Source organism: Sylvia atricapilla, chromosome 26, assembly GCF_009819655.1.
Source record: "Sylvia atricapilla isolate bSylAtr1 chromosome 26, bSylAtr1.pri, whole genome shotgun sequence".
NCBI classification, from domain to species: domain Eukaryota; kingdom Metazoa; phylum Chordata; class Aves; order Passeriformes; family Sylviidae; genus Sylvia; species Sylvia atricapilla.
The window spans coordinates 1,420,797-1,436,549 of NC_089165.1; the positions used below are offsets into that span (position 1 = coordinate 1,420,797).

Sequence of the window (15,753 nt, forward strand, 5' to 3'; positions counted from 1 at the left end):
CAGTTCCAGGAGGTTCTCTGGGTGCTGGTTAGTGACATGTGCTGACCTGATTTTCTTTCTCCAACAGATCTGGTGCTCTGTCAGAAACCTCACCAGAGAACACAAGCGTTAGAAATGGCAGGTAAGAGCACCTCAGATGCAAAAAGTGGAGAGAGTGGTTTCAGAGACTGTTGTTCATGATGCTGTGGTGGCTGTAATGTGTCAGGAATGTGCCCTGTGTCCCTTCCCAAGACCTTGGTGATCCCTAAAGCTCTTCAGCTACTTCTCTTGCCTTGCTCACTTTCACTTTCCTGCTGTGTCCTGATCTGTCACCTGAGGTTTCTGCTCAAATGATAAAGGTTGGGGTGTGACTTGCTTGAAAGTTTTATGAGGGTGGAATTTATTCAGAAAAAGAGTACATGAGAATAATTCTTTCTTTCCAGAGGCTTTCAACAGTGTTCCTCACTGTGCTATTGACATTAATCCATCCAAGTTTTACTTGCAGTAAAATTAGTAACAAAATTCCAACTGTTTTTTTAAATAAGAGAAAGTCTGGAATTTGCCTCCAGCTGCAGCTCATGGGTGATGCAGTTTGGTTTTTGAAAGCATGGGGTGCATCTGCTGATCTGATGTGTTGATCCCGGCCTTGATGGGAGAACTGTAGCACTCCAGGCTCTGCAGTCAGACATGAAAGGGGATATTTTCATGTCATTTATTTTGTCTAATCTCAGAAGTAACCCAGAACAGCAGGGGCTCTGGGTGGGAGGAGGTGGGCAGCAGCTGGGGAAAGGTGTAATCCCCAGCTTTGTACCTAGCAAACAATCATGGAGGTGTTTGGACCATTCTATGAGCTTGAAAAATGACAAACTGCAGTGGCTGCTTGGTTTTGTCCCCACCACGTGGGAGCTCTGCACTGGCAGCAGCTCTGCTGTCCATGACAGAAAATGGGAGAGAGCAGAACCAAAGGAACAATCTGCAGCTTCAGCTGTTGAAGAGGGCTGGAATAAAAGGTTCCTCATCCCTCAGAAAAAAAAATGTTAGAGAATCTGCTTTTACTGCATTTGATTAATCTTGGTCTTACTGGCTTCCCTGGAGACTTGTCCTTTCAGCTTTAAAAGCTGTGTCCCCTCCCTTTCTCTTGATCCAGCATTGTTAAATCCCTTTCTAGGCTGCAGAGACACACTGTGCAGGAGAAATCCCATTAGGTGTTTACAGCAAACAAAAAATTAATGCAAAGGAGTCCAAATTCCTGTGGACTTTGAAAGCATCTGCAGACCATCAGCTCTCCATGGTATGGAGTCAGCAGTGGTGTTAACCAGTAACTCAAACCAGCTTGGAGGGCATCTGAATTGATGTAAAATGGGTTTAAGGGAGATGGGCGAGGAGGGGCAGAAGACTTGATGTTTGTTTTTATCAAGACAAATCAAACTGGGCTAGTGACTTCAGACATTATTCCGTAGCTACTTCTGATGTATTCCCAGTGGGCGTTCTCACCATATTTTCTGTGTGAAAATATGCATGAGGGAAAGCCTTTTTCCTTCCTAAAGCCTGGCTGCAGCTCTAGGCTCTTCCCTGCCAACCTTCAAACGGAGCTGAGGAGCTGCTCCTGCAAAATGTCTCTTCCGCCAGAGATAATGGGAAGAGAAGGGGAACTCTTGTGCTGACAGTTCTTGTTCAGACATTTCCTCTTGTCTCCTGCACCATTTGGAGGTTTTCCCAGGACATTCTTCATCTCTTCCTCTGGTTGTTTTTAATTCTGTTTACTGGGGCTGAAGGAGGCTAGAGACAATTAGTCACAATGCCCTGGAATCAAACTTTAATCAGCTCTGGAAGGCAAGAGCAAACATTCCCAAACATGTAGGAACACACATCCAGGCACACACAGACAAATCTGAGAGCTGACAGCAGCAGAGGATTTAGGCATTTAATTACTTGATTTTAAAACAGAAATTCTTCCCAAGGTAGAGTTTTCTTTACCATATAGCTTTTGGTAGCATTGCTGATTTATTGTCTCTGAATGCAAAGGTTCTTTTTTTTTTTTTTTTTTTTTTTTGTTTTTTTTTTTTTTTTTTTTTTTTTTCCTAGGGCTTAACATTGCAGGAAAGACTTGTACCCTTTTTCCATTAAAAATCTCATGTATTTTCGAAATAAAATCATCCCTGACACAGAGTCATGGAATCACAAAATGGTTTGGGTTGGAAGGGGCCTTAAAGCTCATCCAGTTCCAAACCCTTGCCATGGGCAGGGACTCCTTCCACTGTCCCAAGCTGCTCCAAGCCCTGTCCAGCCTGGCCTTGGGCACTTCCAGGGATCCAGGGGCAGCCACAGCTGCTCTGGGCACCCTGTGCCAGGGCCTGCCCACCCTCACAGCCAACAATTCCTTCCTGACATCTGACTTACTTCCCTGAACTGGATGATTCCTGGGTACAGAATTCCAGTTTGGGGATACCTTCAGGCACCCTTCCTTATTGTCCGAGGCTACAACAGGTCCTAAGGCCTGACCCATGGCCAGGACATGCTCCTACCTACCCAGAGCTGGTGCCTGAAGGTAAATCTGCTTGTCTGGACACTCCCCAGCCTTTCTTTCCTCTAGCTGTGGATTTCTGAAGGGTTGTAACTGAACACCTCTGTGCAGCTGTTTCCCCCAGATGTTGTTGACCTCCCCCTTCCTGAAGAAGCTCATCCTGGAGCTTATTTTAAAGGTTTTTTCTTGCAGCACCTTTTTCCAGTAGCTTCACACTGATGTGTAAAGGTGCTAAATCCATGTGATGTTTATTAGCTTGTTCCTATTCCCCCCTCAGCCTTGTGTGTAGTAGAATAAATGTTCTGTCCACTGCTGAGGAAGAAAACCAATACATTTGTGGTCGAGGGAGAGGATGAACATGCAGCACTGTTGGGAAGGTGTGGAGGATATGACACATTTCTGCTCCCAGCTGAAATCTCTGTTCTGTGTTCCAGAAAAGGTGAATAACTTCCCACCGCTCCCCAAGTTCATCCCTCTGAAACCATGTTTCTACCAGAATTTTGCTGATGAAATACCCATCGACTACCAGTTCCTGGTGAAGAGAATCTATCATGTGTGGATCTGTAAGTTGAAAAAAAAACTTGTGCTGGAAAAAGGTATTTGTGTAGTAAAACCCCATAGATCTCAATGACTCATGTGCTTTAAAGTTTTAATGAGGAGCAATGATCCCCCTTAGAATACTCTAATATAACTTGATGCCTGAATTTTAAGCTGTTGTGCCTTGAATCCTAGAAGGATCTTGAAGGAAGGAGGGTATCAGTGCTGGAAAAGTCTGTTAGTAAATCTGAAGAGGGAGAAAGCAGACCACATTTGATACCTTTATTAATGTCAAATGTTCACAGAATCTCAGACTGGTTTGGGTGGGAAGGGACCTTTAAGCCCATCCAGCCCCACCCCTGCCATGGCAGGGACACCTCCCGTTGTCCCAGGCTGCTCCAAGCCCTGTCCAGCCTGGCCTTGGACACTATGAGGAATCCAGGGGCAGCCCCAGCTGCTCTGGGCACCGTGTGCCAGGGCCTCCACACCCTCACAGGGAGCAATTCCTGCCCAGTATCCCATCTATCTCTGTCCTCTGGCAACAGGAAGCCATTCCTCGTGTCCTGTCCCTCTATCCCTTGTCCCAAGTCTCTCTCCAGCCTTTTTGTAAGTCCTATTTAACTCCCCAAAATAGCTACCTTAAGGAAATTCCCAGTTCCCCTCAAGTAAGAGGAATAGGAGAATTTTAGGCAAAATAATTGTGGCCTATTTGCTGCTACCTGGCTCCCCACCTCACTCTAGGAAGGCTAAACTTCCCTCTTACCCTCACATTTCTCTTTCCAACGGAAGCAGTATCTTCTAGCTGCATGCTGGCTCTTCCTTAGCTATCCAGAGCCCCCCAAACATTCCCCATCCTGCTGGAGCTGGAAGCTGATCCTGTCATACTGGTGATGTGCTGATACTCTGTGTGAACAGAGCTCCTGGCCCTGGGCTCCTGTTGTTTGCCTCTGCCATTCAGAAACCAGGAATGAAAATTGACCATTCTTCTCCAAGGAATGAAATCGGTGTGGCAGGCCCAGGAAACCACAGGGAACGCTTTGGAAGATTAAGAATCTTTTTGCCTTGCTTATCATTTTTTCCCCAAATGCTTGTCATCCTCTTTACCCTTCTCGCTGAAGGAAAGCTTGTTTTCTGCCAGCTCTGCATTTGGTGGTGTGGCTTTTATTCCAGATGCACGGGATGTGTGTAGGAGAGAGATTTGTGTGCATAAATAATGGCATAATCCATGGCTCCATTGTTCTTTGGTTATGTGGAGCTGCTGCAATGAGCTCTGTAATTTTCTTGCCTGAAGAAGCTGCCTGTCCCTCCAGACTCACTGGTGCGATGTCGAAGCTGTAATGCCGCCTTTGTCCTCTTCTCTCCCAAAACAAAGAGTCCCTCAGTCGAGTTAATGGCAGGCTGGAGGAGAGCCAGGGAGCTGGGCATGGCCAGGGGAGCTGCCATCTGCACCAGGAGTTTCACATTTCCATCTCCTGCACTCAGGAGTTTCACGTTTCCATCTGCAGCAAATTCCTTTTGGGGTCTCCCTGATTTTTTGGCGTGGGTTGGAGAGAAACATGTAAAGTAGAAGAAAGTAAACAAGAAAAGGCCATTTTTGAAAAGTAGAAACACACAAGTTGTTGTTGGAAGGGTGATTGCTCATTACTTTAATTGGATGTGAGCGCTGGATTAAGGTGGAGGGAGGTTTGGGGAAGGTTGTACCAGAGCTCCCACTGCTGGAGAACAAACTCTGACCTGAGGTACAGGGAGAGCCAAAAGTTCCATAAAACTTTGTAGATGATCTTGTCTTGGTGTTTTGTTAGGTATTTAAAAATAAGTAACTTCTGGAGAATAAATAGCTTCTGGAAATGAATATTTGGAGAAGTACTGCTAATTGGTGTGTAAATGAAATATAGATTCACAGAATCCCAGAATGGTTTGGGTTGGAAGGACCTTAAAGCCCATCCAGTGCCAACCCCTGCCATGGGCAGAGACACCTTCCACTATCCCAAGCCCTGTCCAGCCTGGCCTTGGACACTTCCAGGGGATGGGGAATCTACAGACTGTTAGTTTAAATACATAGAATAAATTAATGTAAATAACTAATAATCTTTCCTCCAGCATTAAGACACATCCAAACCATTGTGTACAAAGCTTCACTGGCTGCTCAGAAGACATTTTCTTGTCTGTAAAACAATGTTTTATTTTACTCTCAGGCCGTGTCAGTCAGAAGTAGCAGCTGGGTAGAGGTTTTATTCCCCTGACTGTGTTGTCAGTATTATTTTGTGACCATATAACCTTGCAGTTGTTTAGTACCCCCTAAACAACTGCAGGGTTATATGGTTATATGGTTTAGGCTGTGTGAAGGCAGGCAGGTCATGCCCAGGAGGAGAGGGAAGAGTCAGAAGAGCCAAGGCAGTGATGTGCAGATGAGCTGCAAAGCCATAACTGGGAGTGAAGTGGGGAATGGGCAGGACACGTTCCCTTGGCACAGGTGAAGAGAAATTCAGGGATTTAATTTTGCCTGAATAACTGAGGCCAAGGTCCAGAATGTAACCATGAGCTCATCACCAGGCTGTGCTGGAGGGTCTTTGGTGTTTGGACCTTCCACCTTCTCCTTCTCTGTGCTTGTTGATACAGGTTACCACAAAGGCTTTTAACAGTCACCACTAGTTTTCCAAACCAGGAGCTTGTAAATTGGCCTCTTTGAGGCTGGCAGAGCCTGGGGGGATGCAGGGACAGCTGCAGGGAGCCCCTGGCTTGGGGTTGAACCCCCTTTCCAGGGATGTGAGCTCCAGGAAAATGGGGGAGCAGCATCCCTTCATATAGTACTACTCAGTGCAGCACTACTGTGCTCTGGGGGCCTTTGTCAACTGTTCCTTTTTATCCAGGTGACAGGAACAGGCATGTGGAAAGGCCTCTAAGCCACCTGTGTGGTCCCATATTCTCAGCCTGATTGGAGTTCGTTTATCCCCTTGCTCAAGGCAGCATTGCCAAGCCCCCCCAAGCTGATATCCAGGCCTCCTCAGAGGCCCAGGGAAGTGGAGAGAGAGTCTGCAAGGCACTGAGCTGGCTCAGAGAAGGCTCCTGAGGCAGCCCCAGCAAGCACAGAGTCATTCAGAGGTGGGGGCAGGGCCAGGGTTACCCCCCTCTCCTCTCACAAAGGGTTTTGCTATAAATGGAAATTAGACTTTGTTCATAATTCATAACACTGGCCCGAGTTGTGTATTGGTCACATCAATTGTTACCTAAGCTCACCATGCTTTGACAGGTCACAAAAGAGTTCCCTCATCCCTGTGCTGCAGGATCCCTCTGGAGCTGGATGCTCCTGTGCCCCCAGCTCCAGGTCACACAGGAGCCTGTGACTCGCTCAGAGCAGCTGCACTTCTGCCCCAGGGACCCTTTCCACTTCACAGAGTCCTGGGATATCCTGAATTAGCAGGGATCCACAGGGATCATCCAGTCCAGCTCCTATCATTAACCAGGAGACCTAAAAAATCCCACCCTGAGCATCCCTGAGAGCCTTGTCCAAACCCTCCTGGAGCTCTGGCACCTTGGGGCTGGGACCATTCCCTGGGGAGCCTGGGCAGTGCCCCAGCACCCTCGGGGGGAAGAACCTTTCCCTGAGCTCCATCCCTGACACAGCCCCAGCCATTATCTTTCGTTTCCTACTCTCAGGAAGTCCCGAAAGTGCCCCACCCCATGTTGTCTCCTCTGCCCTCTCCCCAGTTTACTGCGTCACGCTGGCTGTGAACCTCATCGCCTGCCTGGCCTGGTGGATCGGGGGAGGAAGTGGGGTCAACTTTGGCCTGGCCATCCTCTGGCTGATCCTCTTCAGCCCCTGTGGCTACGTCTGCTGGTTCCGACCTGCCTACAAAGCCTTTCGGTGAGTATGAGCCCAGGAGGTGCTTCTGGGCCACTTTCCTCTGGCAGTTTCCCTGGTTGTTACTGGGCAGTGCTGCTGGGGGAGATCTCTCTGGCTGGGATGAAGGTTCAGCACCCGATGTCTAAATGTCTTGTTTACTTTCAAAATGAAGAAGAATGTGGCTACTTTTAAATACTAGATGCAGGACTGAGGATCACATAAGATTGGAGGTGAGCAGTTTGCCACTTCTGAGAGGGTTAAATTCATATTTTACTTAAATATCTCAAACTTAGCAGCACCCTCATCTCAGTGCAGCATTAAAATAGGTAATTTGGTAAAGCTTAATTTAGGCTTATTTTGATGGAAGACTATTAAGTTATTAGTTTTTGAGAACTCTTCTGATTTCTGTCTCCAGCTACTTGAGAGCTTGTCTGCTTAGCTTTTTAGATAAAAGCAGTTCCCTGGAGTCAGTCCTTCTGAAACTTCACAAATATTTAAAGCCATCCTACATTTTTGCTTTAATTAATAATCATTTGCATTTGCTGTGGACCACAAGGCATCACTCAAACATTAATGTGTAAAGCCTGGCAGAGCCAGGAGGGTTCAGAGCAATTCCCAGCCTGACACAGGAAAGGAGGGGCCAGTGCCACCTTCACACCCCACACATTACATGGGGGGTTGCCCTCTGAAGGAGAAGCTTTTTCTAGTAGGATACTCTGGATTTTGATAATTCACCAGACCCTGTGATGGTTTGGATAACAGCAAAAGCAGCTGATGAAAATGGGAGGTGGAAGGTGAGTCCTGTCTACCATACGATAAATTAATTGTTTAAATGAGCTTCTAAATTGATGCTTTGTGGGCAGTGCTGTTAAATCACCAGTGGCATCGTGGAGTACAGGGGAGGGTCATTTCTGCTGGAAAGAGGTGGGTTGGATTTGTCTCAAGGTTCCAAATGACATAGAAGTCCCAGCTCTGAACTCTTGCACTCTGGGGCTGGAGTTTGTCCCCATCCCAAGCTCAGAAGCCCCAGGGCCTCCAAGTGCTGGAGCTCTGTTCAAAGAGGAATTTCCATTCTAAAGTCTGGGAAAAATTATTCCTCCCTGCTGACCTCCCCCAGGCTCCACAAGGGCCGGTTCTCATTATTCCTTGAACGTTGTTTGGATGTGTTTATGCAAGTGAATGCTGAGAGGTCCCTGAGGTTACTCTGTGCAGAGACTTGCAGTTAAAAAAAGACTAAACCCCAGGGACAGAGTGGGGAGCCCAGGGATCATCCCCTGGGACAGCAGTTGGGAAGAGGTGTGGAAATCACTGTGGAGGGGCAGCACTGTTGGGATCACAGCAAAAGGTGATCCCAGAGGCAAAACCAGCCCTACTTGTCCTGGAGGAGGCCGTCCTTCAGTGCTGGCACCCTTCCATGGATGTTCCTACAGCACCCTGTCCTGCGAGGATGCTTCTGTAAAACCTTCGTCATCCCACTGCATCCCAAATTAAATTAGCTGCAGAGCTTTGGTGCTAGGGCAAAGCTGTAGCAAATCTGCACCAGAAAGCTGGATGAGAAATCACCTTTTCTCTGTATCCCCACTAATTCCTGCAGATCCTTTCAAATGAAGACTCCTCCAGCCCCTTCAGGTCGGAGTTGCAAGAGTCTGTTTGAAAGCTCAGCCTCGAGCCTAATCCTTGTTAATTGGATTCTGACAGGCACCACTGTCAGCAGGCCCTGCCTAAAGTATTTCTTTCGCATTGCTGTGCTGTGAGGTGGTATTTGAAGGATGGGATTGTGAGGATACTCAAGGATGACAAATCTTCCAGAACCACCATCTGTGACAGACACCCAGACCAACACGGGCAGCTCCGAGGAGCGTGGGTCTGACTGGAGGCTTCTCCACGTGCCTCACCTCCCTCATCTACTCCCAAGGCATCAGGGGCTAGAATTATAAAACTAACAGCCATTAGCATTATAAAAATAATTATAATAATAAACATTTAATACTTTTCGGGTTTAAACAGGAGCTGGCAGTGATTGGAGCTTTCTTAACTCCGCTTTGCACCAAACTGCCTCACAAGCATCTGAAGTGTTTTTTGTAGATCCGTAGATAAATTATTTGGCCTTTGAGTTTCTTAGAGTATGGGAATCATTTGTATCATTAAAAATGATAGTTCGAGGAACTTCAGGTGTGCCTGGTGTGGCTAGTTTGATGGGATGAAGATGTGTTGTGGCAGAGCCCAGACTTGGGCAGGGCAGTGCATCCATAACAGAGACTGTGAATATTCCTTGTCAGCATCTTGCTTGGGGTAGTTTTCATGCAAATTATTGTACCTGCATAAACTCAAGGACCTCACCTTTACATGCTGAGGATGGAGAGTCTGCAGAGATGGGAGGTGTGCCTCTGCTTTCACGGTACCACCCATCTCTCTCATGGCTGTTTTCCCTCCTATGATGTCCCATTGCTGGATTATTTACCATGGGCATGGGAACATGATGACAAGCAGACACTGAGACAGTCCCAGCTGGAATTCTCATGCTCAGTGATCATTTTTAGTGTATGGAGAAGATCTGCCTGCCAGCATCAGGCCCCTGCATGCCTCCTTGCCAGGGGCAGAGCTGGGCAGGTGTCAGGCTGGGCTGATGTTCGGTCAGAGGATGATTCAGACTCTCTGTAGGAGACTTGTGTCCCTCAGCCTCTCCGTGTGTGTCATCATATGTGCAATTCATTGCAAGAGACAGGTTATTGGGACAATCTGTGCTGCTGAGTCATGGAGCTGTGTGCTCTCACTGCTAGGGAAGGAGGAGAAGCCTCCCAGCACACAGCCGTGGAGGGAACCCTCCACAGTCACCACTGTGGTGGGTTTGAATGTGCTGGTGGGGTCAGACGTGGGTGTGGAGCAGCATAAGGTGCCAGTGCCCCTCTGACCTCCTCTCTCTCTCCACAGGTCGGACAGTTCCTTTAATTTCATGGCCTTTTTCTTCATCTTTGGGGCGCAGTTCCTCCTCACAGTCCTGCAGACGATTGGCTTCTCTGGATGGGGAGCATGGTAAGCAGGAATGTTCCAGCAGGCCCAGGAGCTCTGGGCTGTGGCTGCTTCCATGGACTTGGAGAGGCTGATGGGAGCCTGTACAAGGGGGAGAGGAAGAAGTGTTCTGATTTCTCCACTGGCAGAGCTGTATCTGCCCTTGGGGTGCACCATTGAGGTTTCATTGCTGTGTTGACAGAAATCAAGGCCAAGTTGGATGGGACTTGGAGCTACCTGGTCTAGGGGAAGGTGTCCCTGCTCATGTTGTCTGGCTGGGCTCTAAGGTCCCTTCCAACCCAAACCATTCTGTGATCTTTACCTGGTTGCTCTTTGTAGCCTCTTCTCTCAGTGTCCATTTCTTGTACCATTTAAGCCTGTGTCAGGCTCAGCGTTGCCCTCAGTGCTGGCAGCACACGGTGAGCTGAGTGTGGTGACTCATTGTTGGCCTATGAGAAGTACTGTGAGAGTTCTCCTAAAATAAATGGGAGCTTGTTAGTGTCTGTCCCTGGTTGTGTTATAATTGTTTGGCATTTTAACTTCCTGTCTGTAGAGATTTGAGAGCAATTCCTGCTGAAACTACAAGTAATGGAAAGTCTTAGCACTCCATTTAACACACTGGTTTCAGAATTGCTGATGGCCCACCTGCGTTTACCAGCAAAGGAGTGGAAATGGAGTGTGAATTACAGGACCATGGTGTTCCCTGATCCCAGTTCTGGTCTCTAGATGCACAACCAAAAGCACCTTGGGAATATGTCATCTCTTCCCAAACTCCATGCAGCTGGCTTCCCTTAAAGCTTTCAGACTTGATTGGTGAGAGATGCTGGCAAGTGAGAGCTGAGATCTTGGGGAAATACCTGCATTGAATTTTGTCAATTATCTTCACTGTTTGCTTCATTTTCAAGAGCTTAAAAGCTGCCTTGTAATTTCTAGGTTATGAATCACAGAAACAGAATAGTTTGGGTTAAAAGAGACCTTAAAGCTCATCCCATTCCATCCCCTGCCATGGCAGGGACACCTTCCACTGTCACAGGTTGCTCCAAGTCCTGTCCAACCTGGCCTTGGACACTTCCAGGGATCCAGGGGCAGCCACAGCTGCTCTGGGCAACCTCTGATGGGGCCTTTTAAGTGAGTAAACAGTTCTTCTGACAAGGTGTAGTGGTTTTGGACTGCACACTTTGAAAAGCAGATTATAATGATTTGTTTTCTCTTTTTTTTTCCTGTTTCTTCCAGTGGATGGTTGGCAGCCATCACCTTCTTTGGCACCAGCGTGGCAGCTGCTGTGTTCATGCTGTTCCCTGCCATCATGTTCACCATGTCAGCGGTTGCGATGCTCATCTGCATTATAAGGGTAGGTTCTTCTAGTGGAACGTGTCCCTGCCCATGGCAGGGGAACAGAATGACATGAGTTTTAAGGTCCCTTCCTGCCCAAACCATTCTGGGATTCTGAGAGTCTTCAGATCTCTCTCTGCCTTGGAGAATCCCTGCTGTGTATCACAGTAATGTGAAGAGGCAGCTCAGCAGCCACCACAAGCCATCACTGCTTTGAAAGGTTACACAGAGCAGTCAGTTGATGTCTCTCAGAGTTTCTGGAGGACAAATCTAGACAGCACAAGACAGTTCAGGCTGGAAATTGTCATGGTGTCATGTGGTGATGTTGCTTTACGTCATGCAAAGCAACCTTTGTGTGGAGCAACCTGAGGTTGTGTGAAGTGGAGACGTTTGTATTGGATATTAGGAAATAATTATTTTCATAGAAAGGATTGTAAAGCATTGGAGCAGGCTGCCCAGGGTAGTGGGGGAATCATCATCCCTGGGAGTGTTCAAAAAATGTGTGGTTGTAGCCCCTGGGGACATGGGTTAGTGGTGAACATGATGGTGGAGCTGGACTGATGGTTGGACTTGGTGGTCTTGGAGGTCTTTTCCAGCCTCAGCAATCCTGTGATTACATTCCCCCTCAGGCTGCTGTGAATTTTTTCAAACTTGTCCAAACAGTTGCTCTTTGGGATGATCAGTGGTGAAGCATCTGCAGTGGGGACCAGGTGGCAAGGTGGGAATTGGGTCTCTGCAGAAACAAGGATTTGCAATAGGACTCTCTGGAAAGCTTTGGCAGACAGGGAAAGCATAAGCTCTGTGGAAGCAGTGGTGTTGGAACTTGTGCTGGAGAGGTTTCAAGCCCCTGGCTTGCTGTGGGATCCCCCACCTGAGTTCTGGGCACAAAATGTGTTCAAGTATTGGGTTGATATTCTCTATCTGCACCTCTGTTCACTGTATTACTGCATTGTCTGTTCCTCGGAAATCCAGCTCTTCACAGAGAGGAACAAATCCGTGATCATGTTCCCAAGTGGCTCTGTAGGGGCATACCTCTGGGCTCCTGGGCTGACTCTCGTCTTGTCCTCCCTTTTATCCCTTAGGTACATAAAATCTACCGAGGGGCTGGCGGAAGCTTCCAGAAGGCTCAAGACGAGTGGAACAGCGGCGCATGGAGGAACCCTCCCAGCAGGGAGGCCCAGTACAGCAATTTTTCTGGGAACAGCCTGCCAGAGTATCCCACAGTGCCCAACTATCCCTCTGGAAACCAATGGCCTTAAGCAGCAACAGCTGCACACTGCCTGGATTCTCTCCTTTTTGGTCTTTTTATTCTTGTTCATGGAAAAGATCATTTGCATTCCCCCCAAGCATCCCACTCATCTCGGGGACCTTTCTGGTTCTTGTCTCCTGATCCCTGCGGAATATCCGTGCTCTGAGCCCTTCCCTCCTCCACTGCACTGCACGGCCATGGTAGAAAGCTTTTTGTTTGCCTTGAGTCACCAGTATTTGCCTCGTTGCAGACTGAGAACAAACCCTTCGCTGCCCTTGCTTGAGGGGAATCCTCTCCTGACCATCCCTGGAAAAGGCTCAGCTTCCCTGCGATGGCAACACTACCACAGCTGCTCCTGCCCCTGCTCCTGCTCAGCTTCCATGGAATGCCCAGCACAGCACCACGCCGTCTGCAGCAAAAGCAATCAGGGCATTAGTAGCAACTGGTGTTTACTCTCCTGGATGAATAACGTGGAATTTTTCACTCTAAGGGAAATGCAGCACCTTAATTTTGGTACTGAAGGGATTTATGAAAGCTCCACCCTCCCTGGGAGGATCCCTGCAGGTAACAGAGTGTGCCCTGGGTGAGTCCTCGGATGTGAAGTCCCCACAGTCCTCATTTGCCTCGCTCAGGCTGTTGTGATAGTACAGGTCTTGCTTTCCTTGCTGCCAAAACCTCTTGCCAGATCTGTATGTTCCAAAGGTACAGATTCATCTCCTTAGGTTCGTGATTGCTCGCTAAAGCCTGAATCAGAGCGCAGTGGGAACCAGTGCAGAGCTGACGTTTGGCCTTGGTGATGTTCACCCTTGTACAGAGACTCCGTGTGAGTTCTCCCCACCGTGTAACTTCTGGCCAGGTTTTGTGCTGGCCCAAGTAATGCCCCACTGAACACACCTTGTCCTGTTGGGGCACCTTTTTCCTGGGTTCCCAGCCAGGAGCTGGATGCAAGATAATTTATTATAATAATAATATAATAATAATAATAAGATTGATCTCAGTGCTAGAGCCCCAGTGTGGTTTGGAAATGCTTCTGTTACAATGACTAGTTTAATTCTTCCTTCTGCTGGTGTAGCTGAACTCCAAACATTACAGTGGGGTCTGGGAGACCAAGGGAAGCTTGTTAGTCCTCATGGCTGCTGTTGGCTCTGTGGCTGGCAGGACTTCCATGAGAGAGAGATTCCTGCCTTTCTCCAAGGATCAGCTGAAGGGAGAATGAAGCTGTTGAGAGGGATTGTTTTCACTGAGATTATCCTCCACCTTGTCATTCATCTCCATTCTGTGCCTGAGCCATCCAGTTCCCTGTGTCCTACAGTGATCCAGGCAGCAAAGGCTGCAGTTTCCTCTTCCCCCTCAGCCTGCTGTGAATTTTTTCAAACCTGTCCAAGTTGGGAGGTCAGTTCCCAAGTTTTTAATAGGGAGTGAGTGTTCTAAGTTTTTGACTCTCAAAGTTTTGGCCAATGATCCAGAATGCTCCATTTGGGAGACCTAAGAGGGGTTGGGTGCCCTGGGGATCAGATCTGGGGCCTGCTGCCTTGGCAGGCTGTTGATGGGGTTATTCCAAATTCCCAAATTCACACTGAGCAACTGGAAAACAAAACTGGCTCCTGGAAAAGGACAGGGAACTAGCTAGCTGGAATTGATTTGCAAGTGGTCTTTTGAAAATTTTTCTCTACATGTGCCTTATCTAATGAAATCACAGTTCACAGAGGAGAGCTCCCGCTTCCCCTTCACCCCTGCAGAATTCTCTGTTTCCCTATTAACTCGTCTTGTGTCACACTGTAAATAATGAGGGAAGCACAGTCTGGAGTCTGCACGACCCCTGTGTTACCAGGGCCAAAGCTAAAGCCACCCTGGACGGGAGGGCAGAGCCTGCCCAAATTTCCGTTTACAGCCACCCTGACCCCCGCTGCAGGAGCCTCCACTGGCTCTGGGACGTGGAATGTGCTCCCACCACCAGGGGTTTTTCCTGGAGAGTGTGCAGTGTGCTTGGGAGGACGAGCTCTTGGAGGCTTCTAAACAGAACAAGACCTGATGGCGTTGTGAAGCTTTTTAGGTGCCTTTGTCTAGTGTCAAGTGTAATTTTAAGTGTTCTTTGTCACCTGCCATCAGAGTGGGGAAAGAGCTGCCTGGTGTTGACTCCCTGGAAATACGATGGATGCACCACGAGGTGAGGGTCAACGGGGCTGAAGGTGGGATAGGCCACACCTGGGAGCCAGGACACGGTGCACCCCTGTCCCTCAGTCCTGTCCCTCGCCACCCTCAGCCTCTTGCCAAAATTCTTCAAAACCATTTGATACCTGCCCCATTTCGGTGTGTCCAGTTGGAGGTTTCAAAGGAACCAAGAGGAGAAGCGTTGTTGCTGGGGGCTCCACATCCTGCTTCTCTATGGGATTTCCCCCTTGGAGAATCTGGGGGCTGTGTTGAAGCACCCCACCCTCGGTCACACTGGAAATGCTTGATGCAGGGAGAGGGGATGCCTGGGTGCCTGCCCACGGAATGGTTGGAGCTGGACACCAAAATCGCCCCCCATTAGCCTGCACTGCCTGAGATCCCTGTGGAGATCAATGCACCTCCAGTGGGAACTGCCATCTCATCCCCCTCCCTCCTCTTCGATGCCAGAAACCGTAATTCCAGAAAGTTGACCCAACACGCTTCCTGATCGACTGTGGCTTACTATTTTTCTCTTTTTTTTGGACTCCTCTGTATGTTTTTAAATGTTTACATTAGATTTCTAAAAGTTCTTAACACCATTAACCCGGCCCTGGCTCCTGGTGTGGTCAGGTGTCACATGGCGTGTCTGTGTGTGATGTTACATGTCACCTGTGGAGCTCTGGGTTTTGTTTGTGTTTTACTCCTGATCACAAGACAATAAATGCTCATCCTGTGCTTGATGAGGAGAACTGGCCGCATCAGAGAAGTGTCTGTTCCTAGGTAACCAGAGTTATCTGGCAGAGGGAAATGGCATAATCTCTGTTTTACTCCAAAGTCTCCCACTGCATGTTGTTTTCTGTGTAAAAGAACAACACGTTGATGGATGAGGCTCATCCTCTGTGCTGGGGACTGGTGTCAGTGGCTTGTTGTGGTTTGTACTCTTAGAGATGCCCCATCAGCTTTGACCAAAGGTGCTGCTATTGTTCCCATCTTCTAACAAAGGGATTGGAGAGCAGAAATGTGGAGAAAGTCCCATCTCCCAAGCACTGGGGTCATTTTTGTGGCCTTTCCATAGTGCAGAGTCCTGGCAGTGCTGGTGTCTGCTTTCCCTGGTTATTGTCTGGAAGG

The 15,753-nt window shown here is 48.3% G+C and overlaps 1 protein-coding gene across 1 annotated transcript; it reads left to right on the plus strand.

The window, feature by feature from the left end:
• Positions 1-77: 77 nt before the first annotated feature.
• SCAMP4 (secretory carrier membrane protein 4) lies at positions 78-15,379 on the plus strand. The gene is made up of 6 exons (XM_066336512.1): positions 78-121; positions 2,938-3,066; positions 6,749-6,905; positions 9,816-9,917; positions 11,127-11,244; positions 12,308-15,379. Exons 1-6 carry the CDS (start codon positions 115-117, stop codon positions 12,482-12,484), a joined length of 690 nt encoding a protein of 229 aa, XP_066192609.1. The 5' UTR covers positions 78-114; the 3' UTR covers positions 12,485-15,379.
• Positions 15,380-15,753: the final 374 nt, after the last annotated feature.